At 46.2% G+C, this 17,449-nt stretch overlaps 4 protein-coding genes across 4 annotated transcripts; 3 read left to right on the forward strand and 1 right to left on the reverse strand.

The window, feature by feature from the left end:
- Positions 1-1,245: 1,245 nt before the first annotated feature.
- GGS23DRAFT_266971 (TRP-domain-containing protein) lies at positions 1,246-3,890 on the forward strand. The gene is made up of 2 exons (XM_051512405.1): positions 1,246-3,710; positions 3,765-3,890. The coding sequence occupies exons 1-2, from the start codon at positions 1,492-1,494 to the stop codon at positions 3,796-3,798; spliced, it is 2,253 nt and encodes a 750-aa protein (XP_051368419.1). The 5' UTR covers positions 1,246-1,491; the 3' UTR covers positions 3,799-3,890.
- A 416-nt stretch (positions 3,891-4,306) lies between these two features.
- On the forward strand, positions 4,307-4,651 carry GGS23DRAFT_266968 (uncharacterized protein). Its single transcript, XM_051512404.1, has one exon. It carries the CDS (start codon positions 4,415-4,417, stop codon positions 4,613-4,615), a length of 201 nt encoding a protein of 66 aa, XP_051368420.1. The 5' UTR covers positions 4,307-4,414; the 3' UTR covers positions 4,616-4,651.
- A 235-nt stretch (positions 4,652-4,886) lies between these two features.
- On the forward strand, positions 4,887-7,914 carry GGS23DRAFT_266982 (uncharacterized protein). Its single transcript, XM_051512406.1, has 2 exons — positions 4,887-5,509; positions 5,585-7,914. Exons 1-2 carry the CDS (start codon positions 5,159-5,161, stop codon positions 7,682-7,684), a joined length of 2,451 nt encoding a protein of 816 aa, XP_051368421.1. The 5' UTR covers positions 4,887-5,158; the 3' UTR covers positions 7,685-7,914.
- Positions 7,915-8,737: 823 nt separating this feature from the next.
- GGS23DRAFT_600096 (uncharacterized protein) lies at positions 8,738-9,583 on the reverse strand (the record flags this gene model as incomplete). The annotated part of the gene is made up of 1 exon (XM_051519018.1): positions 8,738-9,583. One exon carries the CDS (start codon positions 9,581-9,583, stop codon positions 8,738-8,740), a length of 846 nt encoding a protein of 281 aa, XP_051368422.1.
- Between the last annotated feature and the right edge of the window lie 7,866 nt (positions 9,584-17,449).

Below are 17,449 nucleotides of genomic sequence, written 5' to 3' on the forward strand. Positions count from 1 at the left end.
TAGCCCCTTACCTGCCTACAGGTAGGAACCTTAGGTACCTATGCCAGGTAACTTGGCCCTTGGTTTAGGAGGGATGGTAGGTACCTACCTATAGTAGCCTACTTGCCTCTTATTACCTTAGGTAGGTACTCCCAGGCCGTCAAGGGGTCAACACCAAGTGCCTAGGTACCTCCTACACATATACAGTGCATAGGTACCTAGGCACCAAGAGTTAGGCGGAGATAGGTATGGAAAATAGAGGTAAGCAGGTATTAACAAGAGCAAGGTCTTCCTTAGGTGCCTCCGTTTCCAAGCCTCCCAAGAACTTCCTCCATCAATGCCCAGGTCGTTGGGTTCCCTTCCGCCTCTCTTCTCTCGTAACGGTCAATTTCCCTCTTGCCGCACTCCCTTTGTACCCGCTTTGCCCAGGTATACGCTTGAGTATGTATACATGCATACATAACTCGACGTGCCAGAGTGAGGAACCTGATGTACTCCACCGGGTGGGTTATGTAGATGCACATGTCGTGTACCGATGGACATCGCCCAGCCATGTACCCAACTGTACCCAGTTGGTGCGAAGCAGGTACACAGCCAACCTGCGGGTGTGCACTGGGGTCATGCACAATCTCGCCCCCTTGCAGCATCCAGGTTTAGTGACTTCCCACTTCTCCAGGTACTTATTTAGGTACCTCGCCCAGGTATCTGGCGGGACCCGGTACGTAGCGGCTCCTACCTTGCCGTTTCGCTGCTACTTGCTACTATTCCTGCCTCTTACTCTTCCCTCCCCTTTCATCGCACTTTCACCCCAAACTGGAACAAGGTCGCCCACCCTTTCTCCTCTGCTTTCTTTTCCTATCAACAAATCTAAACCAAGTCGCTCACTTAACCTCTCTCTATCTCTCTCCCTCTCTTTCAACCCTTTCTCTCCACTAATTCATTCTTCCCGTTTTCCACCCTTCCTCCTCCTCATCGACCGGCCGCCATTTTGGAATAGCAGACAGAAACCCATTCCGTGAACGGGTCCCCTTCTTCTGGTTCCCGGCATCGAACGGCTTGATTTCCGCTTCGCCCGACCGCCCCCTTTTATAACCACAGCCGTTGTCGTCGCTCCCACCACCGCCGCGCTCGTTTCGGCAGGAGAGCGAGAAGCGGTCGTTTTCCTCGGACAGGTAACCGACGAAAGAAAAAAACTGAGGAGCACCCCCCCTCTCCTCCCCCCCGAAAATAGACACGCTACGGAGACCCTGGTCGGCAAATTATACTCTCGCTATCCCCTCCCCCCTTCTGGATCGTCGGCATTCGTGGCCTCGTCATTCTGGATCGGAGGACAATCGAGGCCTTTCTTCTCTTCTTTAATGTCTGATGTAAACAGAGAAGCAAACACCCGTTAACGTACGAGGAAGAGAAATTTCCACCGACGTCCCCGCCCGCGTCTCTCTCTTGCTCCGCTGTGCGCCGTCACGGAAACCACCTCAGCTGCACGTCGCGAAACGCCACCTAATCGCAGCCATGTGGTTCTCAGCGTTACGATCGGCTTTCCTGCTCTCCTGCTTTTCGGCCGTCCTCCCGGGCGCCGAGGCAGCGGAGCCTATGTTGGTGTCGAACTCGCTCAACACCTGTCAAGAAAACTCCTTGTTTACTGCTAGTCTGTTCAAGGTCACCTACACCCCGAATAACAACACTGCGTTCCTCAACATCGTCGCTACCTCGTCTGTCGAAGGCATGGTTGTCTTCGATATCTCCATCTCGGCATATGGTCACCCTATTATCAAGACGGAGATCGATCCCTGCAAGCTTGGACTGGCTGGTCTTTGCCCCATGACGGCCGGTAAGATTCCGCTGAAGTTTAACTTGCCCGTTGGCGACGAGGCTGCTTCCCAGATCCCTAGCATTGCGTACAACTTTCCCGACCTTGATGCCACCGTCCGCGTCTTCCTGAACTTGACGGAGACCCGCCAGAGCGTGGCTTGTGTCGAGGCCGATATCTCCAATGGAAAGACGGTTGACTTGATTGCTATCAAGTGGGTTCTCGCTATCATCTCTGGTCTGATCCTCTGCTCCTCGGCTATTATCAACGGCTTAGGTCATTCCAACGCCGCCGCCCACATAGCTTCCGGTGCTCTCTCGTTGTTCGGCTTCTTCCAAGCCCAGGCTATGCTCGGCCTGACTGCTATCCACCTGCCTCCTGTTGTTCAGTCGTGGACCCAGGATTTCCAGTGGTCGATGGGTATCATCAACGTTGATTTCATGCAGGATATTTTCACCTGGTACCAGCGCGCTACCGGTGGTACGCCCTCTACCATCTTCGATTCCCTTACCACCGTCTCCGTGCAGGTTGAGAAGCGTGGCCTTTCCATTCTCCCCGAGACGGCTGTCAACCTATATCGGCGGTCGGCTGCTATGCTTCCGCGTGCCCTGGGGCCGCTGTTGAAGCGCGCCAACGTTATGACCGGCTCCGGTAGTTATATCGTATTCGGCATTCAACGTGCTGCGTTCAGGGCTGGTATCGAGACCACCAACGTATTCATGACTGGTCTGACCTTCTTCTGTCTTCTGGTGATTTTCACCATTGGCGGCGTCGCGGCGTTCAAGGGCTTCTGTGAACTCGCCGTGAAACAGAAGTGGATGAAGGGCGACACGTTCCTCGAGTTCCGCAACGGATGGCTTACCGTCCTGAAGGGCATCTTGTTCCGCCTGACTCTGATCGGGTACCCCCAGATGTCCATCCTCTGCCTCTGGGAGTTCACGCAGGTCGATTCCGCGGCCGAGGTTGTTCTTGCCGTCTTCTTTATCGTCGGTATGACGGTCACCATGGGCTGGGCAGCTATGAAGGTCATTCGCATGGCCCGCCGCTCCGTCGCCATGCATCGCAACCCTGCCTATATACTATTCTCGGATCCTCAGGCCTTGAACAAGTGGGGTTTCTTATACATCCAGTTCCGGGCATCTGCTTATTACTTCATCATCCCGATTCTCGGGTATACGTTGGTTAAGTCCATGTTTATCGCATTCGCCCAGGGTAACAGCACTGCTCAGGCTATCGGGTTCCTTCTCATCGAAGCCGCCGCTCTGATCACCGCCAGTGTTCTTCGACCGTGGATGGATAAGAGCACCAACTCGTTCAACATCGCTATCTGTGTCGTTAATTTCCTCAACGCCATTTTCCTCTTGATCTTCTCCGATGTTTTCAATCAGCCCCCGTTAGTTAATGGTGTTATTGGTCTTATCCTCTTCTTCCTCAATGCCATATTCGCTACGGTACTGCTCATCATGGTCATCGTGTCGACGACGCTAGTGTTCTACCGCAAGAACCCCGACGGCCGCTACCAGTTCATGGCCGACGACCGAGCATCCTTCATGAAATCGCAGTCTCAGCTTACCGGTACCACCGAGCTAGATGCTCTAGCTGCCACCGCGCGGGGGGACAAGGCAGGGTACAAGCACGGCTTGGACCTCGACGACGACAATGAGTCGATATCCTCTGCGTCCATGCGACGCCGAACGGACACGTCGACTCTGACCGTCCCCGCAGCAGTCCCGAACGGTGCGTATGGCCGTAACCAGCACCACAACAGCACGGGCCCTAGTTCTCCCGTAGACCCATCAGTCCCGCTATTCCCAGCTGGTGGCGCACAGAGGACCCCGAGCCCGTACGGTGGTTCCTCCGTGTCTTCGCGGCAACGCGACAACAACAGCCCCCCGGGATCTAGAGCACAGAACAATGCTAGGTAAGTCGCAACGTGGCCGAGTCTGTCGGGAGAGGATTACTAACAACGAAGCAGCCCGTGGCAACGAGGCGCAGGCTATGAGCACTAAGCGGCAACGTCCGCACCTATAGAGAGAGGTTTCTCGTAGCTGGATCTGATCCACGCATATATTCACAGGGCGATGCAATTACGACAAGAACGGGACCGGAAGGAGTTGCTTGGATGCGCATCTATGGGAGGGCAAACCCCATCTTGAGGATTTCTCATATGGAACGAGGCAGCCGATAGGTGCTCACGGCAGTACCCCTTGACGAATAGGTGACAATTCAACCGAGGCCCCCTCCCTCAGTTCGATTTTTCTCCCTACACCTTCGAAACTTGTACTCAATAAACCGGCATTACGATACGAGGTGTACAGTGCGCCAATAGCTTCCGGTGGCGTCGTCAAAGGGGGGGGAGGAGGGGGGGTGGGCGAGTTTATCGTGCAATATTTGACAGCCGCCTGCATCGACTCAGACTGCGGTGTAAATCCAGCCAGATATTCACAGGCGCTATAAAGATACAATTTTTTTATTACTTGGAAGACCTGGAAACAGCAGGGCTGGGGAGTAAGGGCATGACTGGGTTATTACATTATTTAGAAGTCGTCGTGCCGCCGATGATGGAGCATGTCAGTGGCTAATTGATTGATAAAAAAAAAGCATGGCTCATACAGACACACATATATGATGTTTCTGTTCCTTATATTCCGTTATCCTTTTTTTTTCTTCTTTCTTTCTGTATCTTCACCTACGTTATTTATCTCGTCTTCGGTACAAGGACGTGAATCAGTAGGTAGTAAAACTCTGAAGTCACTCTCTGCATCTTGCTATACTTATCTGTATATACTATATTTTCACCTTCACGGTGCTGGCACACGGGGTTAGCGTAGATGAGGAATGACTTTATGCATATATAATCTATCTGGTTATCGGATTCGGCGTCGCCTGCTAGCATATGGTTTTGTACATATGCGGTATACCGAATATGACGTCGTATCCATTGCTATCTACCTAGGAAGGTACCTTTTAGGCTCTAGGTGCCAGATCGGTAAGTGGAACTCGGCCGAAGGAACTTCCTATGGGTTATTGCATATTACTCTGTTGCGATATCGGTATACGCGGTAAGCCGTCCGCTGAGCTCGCTAGCTTGGGTTATTATCTCCTCTTCAAGGCCCCTCTACCTCTTCACCTTCGTCTCTACGCACCCGCGCCTCTATGACCTCACAACTTCACCTCCTCTCACTTCTGACACCTCCACCTCCCATTTTAGATTTCGCCCAAGGGCCGCGGCCGGCCTCAACCAGACTCCGACCCCGCTCGCACGCAAATGTGCCACTAGTCTGCTATGGCCTTCTTAATGGTCTTTCACCTCGATAGGCAATTTCTGTATACTCATGTTACGGTAACGCTCGGCCCTGCTCTCCCACGATGGCGGCCGTAGTCTCTCCGCCGCTGGCAACCGTCGTGCCCGCTCAGCTAGGCTTCCTAGCAATCTTCAATCCCTCTCTAGGCACGACCGACGAGACCATCGACGATCAAATTGTTTATTATACCTCCGCCAATGCCCAGTCTAAGAGACGACGACATCGACCCCGCGGCAAGCCCACCGATAGCATCTCGCAGGATGAGCGGAACGAACGGTTGAGGCAGATCGGCCTGGCCCAGGGTATGGTCGAGTTTAGTCGTGGCTTTTCTGGTAACAAGGCTATAGACGCCATAGAGACGGAGAAGACCCGCGTCGTCCTGCACGAGCTCGAGCCTGGCTGGTGGATTCTAGCCGTAAGCAGACACAAGCCAACTTTTACTCCAAGACAAATACTAACAAAATTTGGGTTAATTGCTGCCCTATTCTAGTCTATCGACCTGACCAAGATACCTCTGCCACCGAGGCTCGGAGTCTCCTCCCCAGACCAGAGGGACGACCCATCCAAACATGTAGAATACTCGTCTCGAGAGATCAAACCCGCCGCATTGCTCATGCAAGACCTCCTGCGCGCCCATTCCATCTTCCTACTCCATCATTCATCGTCCCTCAGCGCGCTATTCGTCCGATCGAAGCGGTCCAAATTTGTCAGCATACTGAGCCGCTACTGGGATCTCTTCCTGTCCACATGGGACGTCATGCTGCATGGCAACCCTGCCACCAACATCTTTGGCGGTATCAAAATTGCTGCTTGCGGCGAGCTCGGCGTCGGCGTCGGCGAGGAGGAACGCGGGAGCGGCGAGCGAGAGGTCCTCGAAGGGTTCGTCGATAGGGTTGACGGCTTGGTTGACCTGGTCGTTTCTAAATTCGGTCCTTCAGAGTCGGGAACAGACGATGGCCTCGCAAGAGACCCTAATGCGGTTGAAGAGCCCGCTTCGAAGTGGCTTGGCACCGGCGAAGAACCCGGGGCAGAAGACGGCGCGATCTTTTTGGGGGTTGGGGCTCTGTCAAGAAAATCACTACGTGACATCACGAACTGGATGGAGGATATTTATACATGGGGCGAGGAAGCCTACGGCGTCAGGGACAGCCCGTCTTCGATACGTCAAGCGAGGAAGCCTAAGAAGCCTCCCTCGGAAGCTACGAAGGGTAATGAGGAAAATGTCGTGAAAACACTTGAGGACGACTCGACCAGTCCAAAGCGGCCAGCCGCGCAAAGTCCGTCCGCGACCCTCGACAGGTCGGCAGCGGCTTCGCCAAAAAGCCCCGACGAGCCAGCGGACGAAGGCAGTGTTAATAGGTTTATGAGCTACCTGACGATGGGCTACGGCACCCACTGGACGCTAAGCAATTCCGCCGGCACCGAAGATACTGGCAAAAACGGAACGACGCCCGGGGGACTCCCCGGCAGATCCCAAGGCACCCTGAGAATGCGTAGCTCTGACCCCGGTCATTACCTTATCGGTCTACTGGGGGACGTCGAGGAGGCCGGTGCTGTCGACCGTGAGGAAGAAATGGAGCGGTCCGACGCCTCGTCCGAGGACGTGGGGTACAATTCGAGAATCGTGCTTCGCACTCTGATCGTGGAGATGGAGGATTTGGGTCTTCCCGAAGCCGAGGTCACCCGAGATCTTGGAATCCAGGATAACAAGGAATCGACGGCGAGGCCTAGTGGTGGCCCCCCAAACTCAACGGATCACTTCGAGAGCCAAGACCGTAACAAAGTGCAGAAGGTGCGCGTGGTGGTATACGTCAACAAACCGTTAATCTATACTTTCCTCTTCCGAAACGGGACGGATTCGCTGGCTTGGGACGGGCTGTACAGGTCGCTGCACTACCAGCTCGCGCCCCTACGAAAGCCTCTAGTCGCCTCTACATCCTACCGGCCGGGGAGGCCGGACCTCGCCGGCTCGACGGGTCCCCATATCTTCGACCTCATCTGGGACCCAGAGGCGCTGACCGTACATTCGACGATCCCCAGTATCCCCTCGCCGGGGCGAGCGGCGCTGGCACAAGCGCAGCAGCAACAGCAACAGCAGCAGATCTGGTCCCGCGTCGAGGCGATCAACACGCACAACCAGATCCTCAACACGTACGTCGCGACCTTGGCGGAACCGTCGGAGCTGGAACGCACCTGCAAGACGAGCCGCGGCTGGTGGGTAGTCTGGACGCGTGTGCTCGACAAGGCGGACAAGGAGGCCCCGCAGCCGCCACCCCTCGCCCCCGCGCAGGCATCCGACGCAGGCTCTTCCCGGCCCTCCTCGTCTCTATCCTCGCCGCCCTCTCGCCCCCGCTCGCGCGGTCGCGGGGCCGCGTCGGCGCCGCCGCGGAAGAGGGTCGGCAAGGAAATCTTCCTTATACGCCGGGCGGGCGAGCACTCGCGGCTGCGGGCGCTCAGCGGGTCCTTCGGCGACGGAGCGGGCGCGGGGTCGGGTACAAGTGGGTGGACGGACGGCGCGAGCCGGCTCGCCCAGGGCATCGGCGTGGATACGAGGAAGTACGTCGAAGGGCTGCTGAGCTTGAGTCGGTGAGGGAGGAGGAGCCCTCCTGCTGAGGATTTGTTCTTGGCATGTCTAACCTCGGGCGATAGAGGAGCGGGTGTAGGCTCGACGTGCCGGGTATACGGAGCTGAGGCTGCGTGCAAGATTAAAAAGAGCGTTATATACATAGAGGTGGTGTAAAAGCAGTCGACGGTCTTCGAAAGGAGTTGGTTTCGGTGCGTGGCGCGGTGGTTTGCCTACGGCTGGGATAAGACGATAGTGTCTTGCTGAAGGGAAAAGAGAGAAGTCCGGGGTTTACGAGAGTGCGAGCATAACAGAAACAAGGCGACTACGGACTCGTTGCGGCCCCTTACACCGAGTCAGGGGGCTAGCTCAGCTGAACTGACCACTCTCTATATTCACTCACAGGCTTTACACACAAGACTACTCGCGAATCCGTTCAGCACGGCGACGGCAGGACTTCTAGCCCCGTTTATTTATCGGACGGAACATGTCTTTTTATATTCTTTTGTGCTTTTCCCCGCTCCGCGACTGCAATCACGCGATCCCCGCTCGGGATCCCGGGACGGATCTAGCAGCTCTCTTAACAGAGTACAGGCGGCCGAGTAAGGATGCAATGTATATACAAGAATCTTACGTGCCACGTCTAGGTCTATGTCTCGCCTCGTTCGCTCGCGCACGCGTCTCCCCAGCGTGTATATGGCGGGGGGAGACGGGTGGAGCGGGAGGTGAGGAGAAGGCGGAGGATAGGCTCCACGAATAGTATCGCAACCGGCCGCATGTCAATCGACCGGGCCTTGCTCTGCTTGAAACTCCCCGTTCCCTGGTTGCCAGGAAGGAAAAAAAAAAACACCAAAAACCTAGATGTATATCCCTTTGGTATATCCGTAGTGTTTCCTCTCGAGAGAAAACCCAAGTCCGACAGTAAGATTTTTTTTGGCAGAAAAAGAAGAGAAGGTCATCAAGGCTGAAAAGGTGCCCGTTGGGTCATCAAGGGGGCTCTCCCCACCTTCTTCCGAGGGAAGAAGACGGATCGAGAGAGAGAGCGAGGGAGCGGGAAGAGAGGAGGCTAGCTCCGCTCGCCTACCCGTCGATCGACCACGAGGCCTCGAGACGGCCGCCGTCGAGGGAGCCGAACAGCTGGAGGAAGGCGTGGGGGGTGACGTCAATGGCGGAGCCGACACAGCCGGCGCAGCGGTCGCGGATGACGGCCTTAGCGGTCTTGCCGTCGGCGGTGGAGATTGTGATGGTCTTGTCGCAAAGCGGATGGGCGGGCTGGTTGATGCCGTAGCTCGTCGCGGTGCTGATGGCGTCCCAGAAGTCCTTGGGGATGGCGACGATGTTCTCGCTGTCGTCCTTGCCCTCGTCGGGGTACCCGCACGCACCCAGCGCCGCGTTGTAGTAGGTGATCTCGCCGTCGTACTTCTTCCCGTACGGGATCCCGTCGGCGCTGCTACCGCCCGAGCTCGAGCCACCCGAGGCTGGCGGCGACGTGTCGTACGACGGGGTCTCGACGGGCGCCGGGGACGGGGTGCTGGTGGTGGTGGGAGCCGGGGGCGGCGGCGGCGGAGGCGGCGCCTGGTAGATGGAGGTGGTGGTGGGCTGGGCGACGCTGGTGGAGGTGGGAGACGTGGTGGGGGTCTCGGGCGCGGCCGGGGTCGGGTAGGTCTCCACGGCGGCGACAGAGACGATGGCGCTGCTGGGGGGCTGGAAGAACTGGCCGGGGCTGCCGGCGCCGGTGTTGCGGGGCGGCGGGGGGATGGTCTCGGTGGAGCTCTCGTCGATGATGACGGTGGCGGTCTCCCAGACGGTCTCCCACTCGGTGACAAGATCGCGCTTCTCATGCGGGTGGAGGTGGCGCTTGTGGCCGTGGGGCTTAGCGATGGCGACGGAGACCAGGAGGGCGGCGGCGAGGGTTGCGGACTTCATCTTGGCGGATGGGAATTCCTGTGTGCTTGAAAAGAGAGAGATGTAAAGCGAATCGAGGATCCAGCCGGGAAGGGGAGGTGGGTGTCTAGGGAAGTTTTTCGTTACTATCGCGACAGGACCTTTGGCTTGTTCCGGCGGCTCCCTGGCGATCTCTGGCGATCTCTGAAGGAGGGCGTTGGTGGTGGGGGTTGGCGATGAACTCGGTGACTCTCCTTACGATCGGAGAATGAGCGTGACGGAGCAGCTGTACCGAAAAAGGAATGTATACAGTGAGCACTGCTCCTGGAAAGGAATGGATCTGATCTACGTGGTCGAGAAGCACACGAGGGTTAAGGAATGGGAAAAGAGGGAGGGAGGAAGGGAAGGAAGGCCGAAGGAGGGTCAGGGGTTGGGGGGGAGGGATTATTTATTGAGCTGATGGAGAGAGACGAGGAAGAAAAAAAATGACTCTCTTCCTCTCCCGCTCTCACTATTCCATCCGTCCATCCATTCATTCGTCGATGTGGAGGCCGCAGGAACGTGACAAGGGGGAGGGGAGGGTGGAAGACAAGAGGCGAGAGGCGCAAGGCGCAATTTGCAGCGACAGGACGGGCCCAACAGGGGGGAGAGGGGGGGGGGGGGGGATGAAAGCGGGCGGAATCAAGTAAAAGAGACGCCAGCAGGATCGGGATTAGGCGATGCGTGGCCGACGGCGCGGTTTGTTTGGCAGTTTTCGTTGTTCAGCACGTCGAAGGCGTCTTAGCTGGGTGTATAGTAGAGGTACCTCCTTAGGTACATAGGCCTAGGTACCTCGTATGGATGGAAGCTATACCTACGTGTAAGCTCAGGTCGGAGATACCTCGAAGGATGCCTCCAGTCGGGTATCTACTCTCCCAACATGTGTATGCAGGTACGTGCAAATCTATGTGTGCCCGTGTCCCTACCAGGCTAAGGGTACGTAGGCAGGCATGTGCATACATCCGGCCGCCGGCAAAGAGGGTACCGGATGGTGAAACGCTCAGCGACTTGCCACCGGTCGTTTCCTCGTTTTTTCTGGCGCTCGGGACCAGCCAGGCAAGGGCCAACCAGCCGCAGCGGATCGGGAGACAGAAAACACAGCTGGGAAGGGACCAGCCAACGTGGCTCTGAGCGGGGCCATTCTCGTACCTACATATTTACTCGAGTCTATAGATTAGCCTAACTAGTCCCCTAAACCTTACCCCAAAGCGGGTCGCGGCTTCCTGAAGATTTTATTAGCTCCTTTTAAAATAACTAACCCTACTAACTAATTAGGGGTAAGATCCTTCTAATTAATCCCTACTTAATACCCTTTTCCCTTACTACCCTTTTTTTTTCTCCCTCCCTTCTTTTTATAATAACTAACCTACTACCGCTACTACCTTCCTACTACTACCCTCTTACTACTACCCTCTTATTACTACCTAATTAATTAATATTCCTATTAATTAATTCGCGTTTCTAATAATATAGTAAAGCTATATAACTTTCGTTTATCGGTAAGATTCGATTCTTAATGAGTATATATTTAATTACGAATTAATTATTACTAACGTAGCTTTAAAAAGCATACTAATAATATACTTCGTTTACGACGCGTCCTAAAGGTATGCTAGAATTCGAACTAAACGAGGTAAATATTATCCCGAAATTAATTAGTAATTAATTATTAATCGATTAAGCCGGCCTTCCGATTATCGTACCTAGCGAGCTCTTTTATCGCGCCCGTATCGACGGTAATATATATAGAAATATAGTATATATTAATATTTAATTAGATATTAATTAATTATTAACTAATTAAACCTATTAATTTTCGACCTCTAACTTACGATAGTACTTAAAACGTACTTATAAGTATTAAATTAAGAATTATATATCTAAAGTAATAAATAATATATAATATTAGCGAGCTATAGGTAAGTTATTATTTTTAATTCATTTTTTAAATAATTATTAATTAATTAGCATTTTATTAACGATTAATGGAACGAATAGCAGCTAACGAGGCTTCCGCGTAAGTTAAAAACGAAGCGAAGTAAGCATATTTTCCGTATAATTTATTTCTTAATTAATTATTAATTAATTAATATTTCGTCGATTTCTAATACTCCTCGTAAGCCCGTTACGAAGCCTATCGTAGGGTTTAGCCGCTCTATTACCGCTGCTTTATTAATAATTCCACGTAAGAGAATAAGTATTAATTAAATTCGAATTAATTAAGAACTAATTATTTATTATTTAGAACGGAGATATCGATAGCCGTTAAATAAGAAAGATGGTTAATTTATATAGTAAGGCTTATAATAATTACGTAGTAAAGGGCCGAAAGGTTAGTAATAAGTTTACTTTAATCGAATTTTAATCGATTATTAACCGTTTATTATTAAAATGCTTCCCTCCCGTACCCGATAACGTATGCGACGTATAGCTACGATTTAAGAAGCCATTACCTATAATTATACTAGATATAGAAGGAAATAATAAGGCTTAATCGATTCGGAATCGATTAATAATCGGTTAGTAATACGTAAATAAAGAGATACGGAGATTTCGTTAAATATATTCAATTCTTAATTAATTAAGAATCGATTCGTAATATATAACGAGGGATTTAAATATATGGTATAGGAGTTTAATCGCTTATAAATTAATTAAAGCTAGTCTTATAGTTACGTATTATTAATATACCTTTACTTTTAATTCTTAATTATAACTTAAAAATTATTTTAATTTATATATTAGTTTTATATTTATCCTAAGATAGTTTAAAAAAGAAGTAATAATTTAATTTAATAAACGGGTAATTAATTAGAGGTTAATTCTTAATTAATTCTTAAACGAATAGTTATTAATCTAAGTTAAGCCTAGCTCGTCGTTCTATTAATTTAATCTCCTTTTTATCGTTTATTAAGCGTAATTAACGTACTTCTTCTTCGATTTTATCTACTACGGCTATTTATTAACGAATTTTAATACGTTTTAATTTACGTTTAAGTTTAAGATTAATAATAATAGTTTATAAAGTCAAAGCCTAGCGATATAATTCGGTATTCCTATATAAATCGGTTAGTAATTAATTACGTATCGATTAAAAAAGGGTAATATATATACCTTCGTTAACGTTTTCGTAATCTAATAATAAGTAAACCTAATCTTAATCTTACTAATCTAGTAGTTAAAAAGTACGATAGGCTTTAAGCTTCTAAAATAACTAACGACGGAATACTACCTTTAAAATTAAATACTAAAAACGACGTTAAAACTATTAAGTTTATTAATAATCCTCTTTCTTATAGTCGTTTATTTTCTCTACGTACTAAATAATTATAAGCCGATTAATAATTAATTACTCTCTAATAATAATTTAAATATATTTACTTACCTCGACGCATTTCGTAATATCGAAGTCGAGATATTAATAATTAAGATCGATACGAATATTAAACGTAAAACTCTTAAAAGATAGTAGCCGAATTAAAATCTCGTTTATTTAGTTATTAATTACTATGAATCGATTAATAAACGATCCATGGCCGGTTAGTAATCGATTAACTTACTTTTCGATATAATTAGCTAGATACTAATACCTACCGCCGTAATTATAACTTCGTTGGTATTAAACTTTAGTAGGATTTATATTATCTACTAATTAATTTTAATCTTTAGCGTTTATTTTTAAATAACATAAAAGAAGACTATATCGAATAAAGTCGCGAAGTTTATAGCGAACTTAATTAACATAACGTAGGTAAGTTAATCGATTAGCATTCGATTTATAACTAATTATAGAGTAATATTTTATTTACCTTTAATTATATATGCGTAAGTTTTTTTATAGTTAGCTTCTAATTATATATTTAATAAGTTCATTAATAAATCAAAGTCTAAATACGGTCCGCGAATTAATAGCTATAATAATAGTAATCGATTAATTATCGATTATAAATTAATTTATAATTATTAAGTATTTACTTACCCCTATTAGCTTTTCTATACTACGTTAGTAATAGACTTTATAATATTGAATTATATATTAAATATACTATAACTAATCGTAACCTAGATACTTATGCGAAAGGTATAAGCCGAAACCTAGGTTAATTAATTAGGAACTAATTTATAGCCGGTTTAGAGTTAATTATAATACGTACCAATTAATAGCTTATAGTCTTAATTAATTATAAAGCTAATTAAGCCGTCCTTATCTTAAGTAATATGCTTCTAATTTATAGGTTTATAATACTTATTAGTAATAAGCTTAAAGATAGCTTAAAACATAAAGTAATACATCGGAATAAAATCAGAATTTATAATCATACGAATTAAGGCAATATCTAGATAATCGATTAATAATTAACTTATAATCGGTACTTAATCGATTACCTACTTCTTCGTAATTGCTTATTATATATAGCCTAAATTATCTCCCGATGGTTAGGAAAAAGAAAATACTTATAATTCATATTAATCGTATAAGTACGTAATCGAAGAAATAAGCGTAATTATACTAGCGAAAAACAAATAATCATAAAGTTATTTAAACTTTCATATACTTATTAAATATATTAAGAATCGATTAAAAATCGATCTCGAATCGACCCGTAATCGATTAAGATTAATTACCTAATTATCTTTATCCTTTTACTTTTCGAATATATGTCGAACTACTATAAGTCCAGATCCGGTTAGAAAATATAAGATCCGTTATTTTCGAATCATATATATAATTATATCCTTATTAATAAAAGTAGGATAAAGGTAGTGAGGAGGAGCAGAGCGTACGCGATACTAGAGACCCGGATAGGTTCACTCGAAAGTGTACTCTATCGAAGACTATAGTACGTACGATGGTCTAAGATGGATGAAACTAATATCGCTATACTAATCGAGAGGTAAGGAATTTAATGTAGTTATCGTATCTTAGCTGTACCCCTTGGTCGTAGAGATGTAGTAGTCGCTACTGAGGAGGAGCAGAGCGTACGCGATGCTAGAGACCCGGATAGGTTTACTCGAAAGTATACTCTATCGAAGACTATAGTACGTACGATGGTCTAGGGTAGATAAAACTAGTATCGCTATATTAATCGAGAGGTAAGGAATTTAATATAGTTATCGTATCTTAGCTATACCCCTTAGTCGTAGAAATATAATAGTCGCTAGCCCGAAGGTATAAGAGGTAAGGAGAGAAAAGAAGTAAAACGTAAAAGTTACTTATTCGGTTATAGCGGTACGACGAAGTAACTTAAGCGCTTATAACTAAAATAAATATACTAATCGGAGAACGACGAATCTAATAATAAAAACGAATCTTCGATTTAGATAAAAATAATAAAGATAGTAATCTAACTAGGTAATAAACTAAATAATAAGTATGGTATGTTCCGTACTTACGGGAGCTATAGTTACTCTATATAGGCATAAGGCCTATCGTAGCGTATTACGTAATATATTAAGAGGGCATGTCTTACCGCACTACTATAGTAGGTAATATTAATAATACCTTTATCTTTTAACTAGCTTTACGTAAGAAGGTATTAATAAAAGGAAGCTATTAATTGTTTAATAACCGATCCGTAATCGATTCGTATTATAATATAAACTTAAACTTACTTAATTATAAGCGGGGGTTTTAAATTCTCGTAATAAGGTCTTTAACCTCTTTACGTAACTCTGGCTTAATATTACTTAAAGGAGGGATAGGGTAAGTATGAATTCCTTTATAATATAAAAGAATATAAGGAACTAATTTTAAATCGATTAGGATAATTAATTTAAATTAACATTTATAATTTATATAAATTAAATTACCCCTCCCTTATAGGTAGTTAAAATCTATTAATTAATTAGTATATAATTATAAGTCGGTTAAGAATCGATTAACATACTATAGACCTTTCGCCGTTCTTTATTACGTTAAATAAAGCAATATACTAACGGCGTAATACTAGTAGTATTTCCGGCAAGAAGTTATTTCATTAAATAAATCCCGTCGTTATATTATCGATTAATTAACGCTATAAAATGCTTCTTTCTTCTTAAAGTAGGATTAGGGTAAGAGTTAATACATTTCAAGAAATATTAAGAAATACCGGATATTATCTAATGCAATTAATTAATAAACGGTTTAATATCGGCTAATAATCGATTAATACTTACGTAGTCTTTAACTACGATTTAAAGAACGTAAGTCTCGTTAAACTTATAATAGCATTTCTTTGCTTTATATAACTCTAACATTAATTAAATATACCTATAATTAATTAGAATTCGATTATTAACTATTAGTGAATTAATTCTTACGTTATAGTTCCCTTATGAGATTGTTTTTCAGTATTAGATTCCATTTATTAATATACCTTTTTAATTAATTCGAATTCGGTATCTATTACTTCCGTATATGAATAGTTTCGTAGGTCTTTCTTTAGATATTCGTAAGCTCGTATATCAGTATAGGTATAGGAAGAATAAGAATAAGGAGCGTCGTCGAAAAAGGCACTAGAACCTGATTTTATTAAACTATATTTTATATAATAAAATAATACCTATAATTAATTAAGAACCGGTTATAAAATGGTAGTTAATTAATTAAGAAATAATTACCTTTTCTATCGCTTTTTATATATCATCTATTATTCGACCTTTCTAATTAATAACGTAATAAGTGCTATTCTTACTTATTATAGGCCATATAAGAATATCCGGTACCTATATTATAATTTCGGTACTGTAGTAGTACGGTAAGACATGCCCTCTTAATGCATCACGTGACACGCTACGATAGGCCTTATGCCTATATAGAGTAACCATAGCTCCCGTAAGTACGGGATATACGATACTTATTATCGAGTTTATTACCTAATTAGATTACTATTTTTGCTATTTTTATCTTAATTAAAGATTCGTTTTTATTATTAGATTCGTCGTTCTTCGATTAGTATATCTATTTTAGTTATAAGCGCTTAAGTTACTTCGTCGTACCGCTATAGCTAAATAAATAACTTTTACGTTTTGCCCCTTTTCTCTCCTTACCTCTTATGCCTTCGGGCTAGCGACTACTATATCTCTACGACTAAGGGGCATAGCTAAGATACGATAACTACATTAAATTCCTTACCTCTCGATTAATATAGCGATACTAGTTTTATTTATCTTGGACCATCGTACGTGCTATAGTCTTCGATAGAATGCACTTTCGAGTAAACCTATCCGGGTCTCTAGTAGCGCGTACGCTCTGCTCCTCCTTAGTACGATATTCGGTATTATAGTGGTGCGGTGGATCTAGGTCACGTAGCCTTTTCGATGTATATTTATATAGGTCGCGTACTTATATTTTCATTAGTTAGACTTAGACCTATAGATATTAAGACCTATAGCTATTTACTCGTTTCCTACCATGCCTTTCTAGCTATCCTCCTTTGCCCTTTTCTAGTCCCCTTTCCTAGCTACCGTTTCAGCTGGCCGATTAACCGATTATAGCTATTTATAGCTATAATCTTAGTTAATCGGTACTAGGCTAGTTGTTAGTAGTTAGATAGCCGTTTCGTGCCTCCATCACAGCGTACCCACGCTACTCCTATTCAGTAGCGACCACCCAGTAGCTCGAACCTTACCTCATCTTAGGAGTGACCTTTTACGACCGTTTTTACAGTCATCAGGTTCAGGATTCGTCGATCAGGAGATTCCCTGTTTTTCAGTTAATCAGAGCCGTTTTTCGTGGCTTTTGGATTAAGCCTCTTTAGGTTAGGTACTAGGATCAACAGGAAGGGCAGACAACCATGGCGACCATCAACAACCCACGCCCTCCCATTAGCTTTTAATCAGCTTACCTGAAAGCTCGTTCGCCGATCAGCAGGAATCCCTATTCTC

The sequence above is a fragment of the Durotheca rogersii genome (genome assembly GCF_024521655.1).
Source record: "Durotheca rogersii strain YMJ 92031201 chromosome Unknown GGS23scaffold_29, whole genome shotgun sequence".
NCBI lineage: Eukaryota > Fungi > Ascomycota > Sordariomycetes > Xylariales > Xylariaceae > Durotheca > Durotheca rogersii.